At 32.2% G+C, this 3,939-nt stretch overlaps 1 protein-coding gene across 1 annotated transcript; it reads right to left on the reverse strand.

Annotated features, from left to right (window-relative positions):
* Positions 1 to 951: 951 nt before the first annotated feature.
* LOC115623942 (zinc metalloproteinase nas-13) lies at positions 952 to 1,725 on the reverse strand. The gene has a single exon (XM_030518504.1). The coding sequence runs from the start codon at positions 1,723 to 1,725 to the stop codon at positions 952 to 954; it is 774 nt and encodes a 257-aa protein (XP_030374364.1).
* Between the last annotated feature and the right edge of the window lie 2,214 nt (positions 1,726 to 3,939).

The raw sequence follows: 3,939 nt of genomic DNA on the forward strand, positions 1-3,939 counted from the left end.
ATGAAATTTTTAATTTTCAAACCGTGTTATATCAAAATTGTGTAAAAAAAGACCGTGTAGAGACAGAATTAGGTGTATATTTTATTTTTGATAAATATTTGAATTTTGAATTAGCTGTCGGTTTATATTCATATTTTTTTATTTTAAATATTTTAAAATGAGATTTAAAATTATGTTTTTTATTGAAATTTATTGAATTTATTTCTTTCCCAATTTATTAATTTGCTATTTTAATTAATGTTTTTCATTTCCCATTTTTTATGTATCTAAACAAAATTAAAAGGATTTGCCCAACTTCGAACTAATTGAATTTTCAAAATTGTAATGTTTGATAAATTATTACAAGAAAATTCTTCTTAAAAAATGATACAAAATTTTTAAAGAGAATTAAAGATAATACAAATTTTTTAAATATATATATTATTCATGTAACAACTGCTCTCTCCCTTGCTTTTTTTATTTTGTTACGCGTTTATAATTAAAAACCTATGAAAAGAGTCTCGAAATATTCACAAATATTTTATTTTCTTAAGGAATTTGCTTGTTGATCGATTCCTAAATGTACTTTTAGAAACAAAGAGTCTTCAATATTTTAAATAACAAATAGTGTTTTGTTGAAGTTCCATAACCTGCTACTATTAATTAATTTTTATTTATAATAGATTGATTGATAAGCAATATTAAATCAATGGTATTAAATAGTGGCCTATAAAGGGTCTGCTGCATTTTAAAATACCCGTGATATTAATTTTGATATTAATACGATCCTGGCTGTTACAAATATATGAACGAAAGAATGTGCGAAAGAAAATTAAAACAATTAAGACCTCAACAGAAATGAAACCATCTTGAATAAATGAAAGCGCGCTAGTTATTATTTATTTGATGCTCTTTAGATCCAAGTATCTTGATATTTTCTTCATCCATCCAACTGGCCATGCAGTCCTCTTTCTAGACTACTTCCTCACACTTGTACATAATGCGTATTTTGGTCAAATCGCCCTCAGAGGGTCCACGCACTTGGCCCATTTCACGCTCGACAGCCTCTCCATCGACCCAGGCGCGTATGGTGGGCTTTGTGGGGTCCTTGGCAAAGGCATTTTTCGAATAATGCATAATGCTCTCGTAATCGTAGGGCACATCATAGGTGGTCGTCTGCTTTTGGGTCATGAATTGTGACCAGAACTTCCGGGGTATGTTGTCGTAATCGATCTGTACGTAAGCATCGCGGTCCGGTCGACTCTGCTCATGATACAGGCCCAGGACATGCAGGGTCTCGTGCTGAATGACACCGGGCTGGGCCAGACAGCGTTCATTCAGCAGGACATCGTGCGGCCCAAAGGGCTGCAGGACATTGTAACCGACGCGTGTGCCACAGACATTCGGCGCCTTCTTATAGTAGACATAACGACGTCCGGCCGAGGCGCCCCCCTCCGCGAGTTCCTCAAACTCCAGGCACGTTTGCTCATTGAACGTGGAAAGGGCGGTCCGGACATTGGACGCCTCCTCGGCTGTATAATCGCTGGCAATGCGATAAAATAACTTCTTGCCGGGCCAACGCTGCAATGGCGATTGCACCGCATTCCGTGTCTTGGCCTCCGCCTCCTCATCGTCCACATGTATCTCATTATAATAGTTCTCAAAGGACTCAATGCTTTGCTCCTTCTGCTCCACAGCCCAGGCAGCAGACAGTGCGGCCAGCCAGAACAACCAGTGTGGCGACATTTTCGATTCGATTTGAAACTGCCAAGCACATAGCTGGCACCCTTTTATAGCCCCAACCGAAATTAAAACACATTTCAATTTGTTTTTTAAATAGAGTTATCAGTTTGGTTTTATACTCGTATCTCATTAAATTATTTCACATACACGCACAGACAAACAACAAGTTTATAATAATTAGCAACACATACATATACAAGTATGTGCGAGCTATCAACTCACCATATATACTATACTATATACTACTATATAGTCAGATGTACCTTTGCTACAATCGAACTTTTACGCGCATTCTCAACTTACGGGGCTAGAGTTTTGAAACATTTTTGCATAACTTAACATACAATACAATATTTATATATATATATATATAGATATAGAGGTTTGTATATATTTCCAAGAAATACAAGTGTGTGTGTGTGTGTTGTGCGTGCGTTTCAATATTTTTAACATTTAAGCACAATTTTAAGCAAGCTTAATTCTGTTTTTCCTATTAAGTGCCACGTTTTTTGATCACTAATTCTATTGCCGAAAGCCTAATTTGTTCTACATATAGAGTATACTATATATATCCCATTTTAATTAAATTTAACAATTTCAGCATAATTTTAAAGCAAGACTAATTTTGTTTTCATAGTTTCTTTCGATCATTAATCCTTTGATCCAATGCTAGAGGCACGTTAATCTTGAGGTTCAGTTTCAGACTCCATATTTAAAGAGATATATGTATGTATATATTTATATTCATGGCAGAGTCTAGTTATTGATATATTTCCGATACTCAGCTGGCATATTATTTTTGTACACAGAAAAATTGGTAGTATTTGTAAAAATTTAATTTAAAGCTGTCCTTGATCAGAGAGAGAAATCTAAGAACCGAATTTTTATGTCAAGAGCAGAGCAGATTTTCTTCGTTGCTTATTTTCTTCTCTAAATTCAAAAATTAAAACAAGTCTTCATAGGAGCTACAAGAAAGATTTACCATAATAACTAATAATGTTACTCTTTAGATTTTCTCTAAAATCAAACAAATCTCCTGCAGTTATAAGCATATAAATAGATAAAATATCAGTTAATCTAATTTCCAATTGTTCCATTTATATGATTATTAAAATGTTTTTTAAAATGTTTACTTATAAATGGTATATTGTTGAAAAATATTGTCACTAAAATAATTTATTAACACGACTAAACCGCCATTCTATTCACTTTATTCTTTCGATTAGGAATATTACATTTTTACGCAATCTAAAGTAAATTTTATATAACTTTTTATTGCTGAACAAGGTATGAGATAATTTTGAATTTTTTTATTATAGATAGTGTTACAAAAAGTGAATCAAATTAATAGTCTTCATATTTTTATTCTAAGTCAACATTTTAATCAAAAACATTTAAGCAGAAATGCTTGCTAATGCAAAAAATGCAATATTTTGTACTTTTAAAAATAAACGAAAGAAAGCTTAGTTAGAATAAATATTTTTGTTTATTTTTAATATTTACAATTTTAAAAAGCTCTTAGACATTTTTTACTTTTTTGGCGGAGCGTGTGAATCTGCTTTATGATTTAATTTCTAAAAAAGCCAAGTACTAATAGAAAAGAATTGTTTAAATGTTAGTATTGCTTTCAATATTTAATGCGTTTAAGCTATGAATTTATTTCGCTTGCTCTGTGAAGACTGTGTACGCACAAAGTTCTAATGGAATTAACCTTTTTAATGGGGGAATAACAAACAATTGTGTGTTAGTTAAAAAGTTAAATATTCCACATTTATTTTCCAATAAATTTGCACTGCTCTTCTACAAAACTTGACACACCCTCGTGCATCATAATAATATGCCAGTTGTCTATCAGCAATGTTCATGCCCCACATATTTGTTGCACACACAAACACACTCACACACACACATATACAGCATGGTTTTACACATGCCTTGTTCATGCATTTTTATCAGCATGTTTCGATTTCTTTCCTTTTTTTTACATGTACAATGTGTGTGTTTTTTATGTTTTTTATACTTTCAGTATGTTGTTTAAGTTCTATTAGGTTGTTTGTTTTTTTTTATAGTTTTTCCTCTTTTTTTTTGCTTAAGCTACTTGCTGCTGAGTTAATTTATAATTTCCATTTGCATAGTTGTTGCTTAGTGCTTGTTGTTGCTGTTGCTAGTCGCTTGACTTTCTTTTTGTGTGTTTCAAACAATAAATAAATGAATAAA

The sequence above is a fragment of the Scaptodrosophila lebanonensis genome, unplaced genomic scaffold, assembly GCF_003285725.1.
Source record: "Scaptodrosophila lebanonensis strain 11010-0011.00,11010-0021.00 unplaced genomic scaffold, SlebRS2 tig00000053-arrow-pilon, whole genome shotgun sequence".
NCBI lineage: Eukaryota > Metazoa > Arthropoda > Insecta > Diptera > Drosophilidae > Scaptodrosophila > Scaptodrosophila lebanonensis.

Excerpts from the sequence above, each read along its gene's own strand:
- LOC115623942 (XM_030518504.1), bottom strand. The coding sequence starts at position 1,725 with ATGTCGCCACACTGGTTGTTCTGGCTGGCCGCACTGTCTGCTGCCTGG.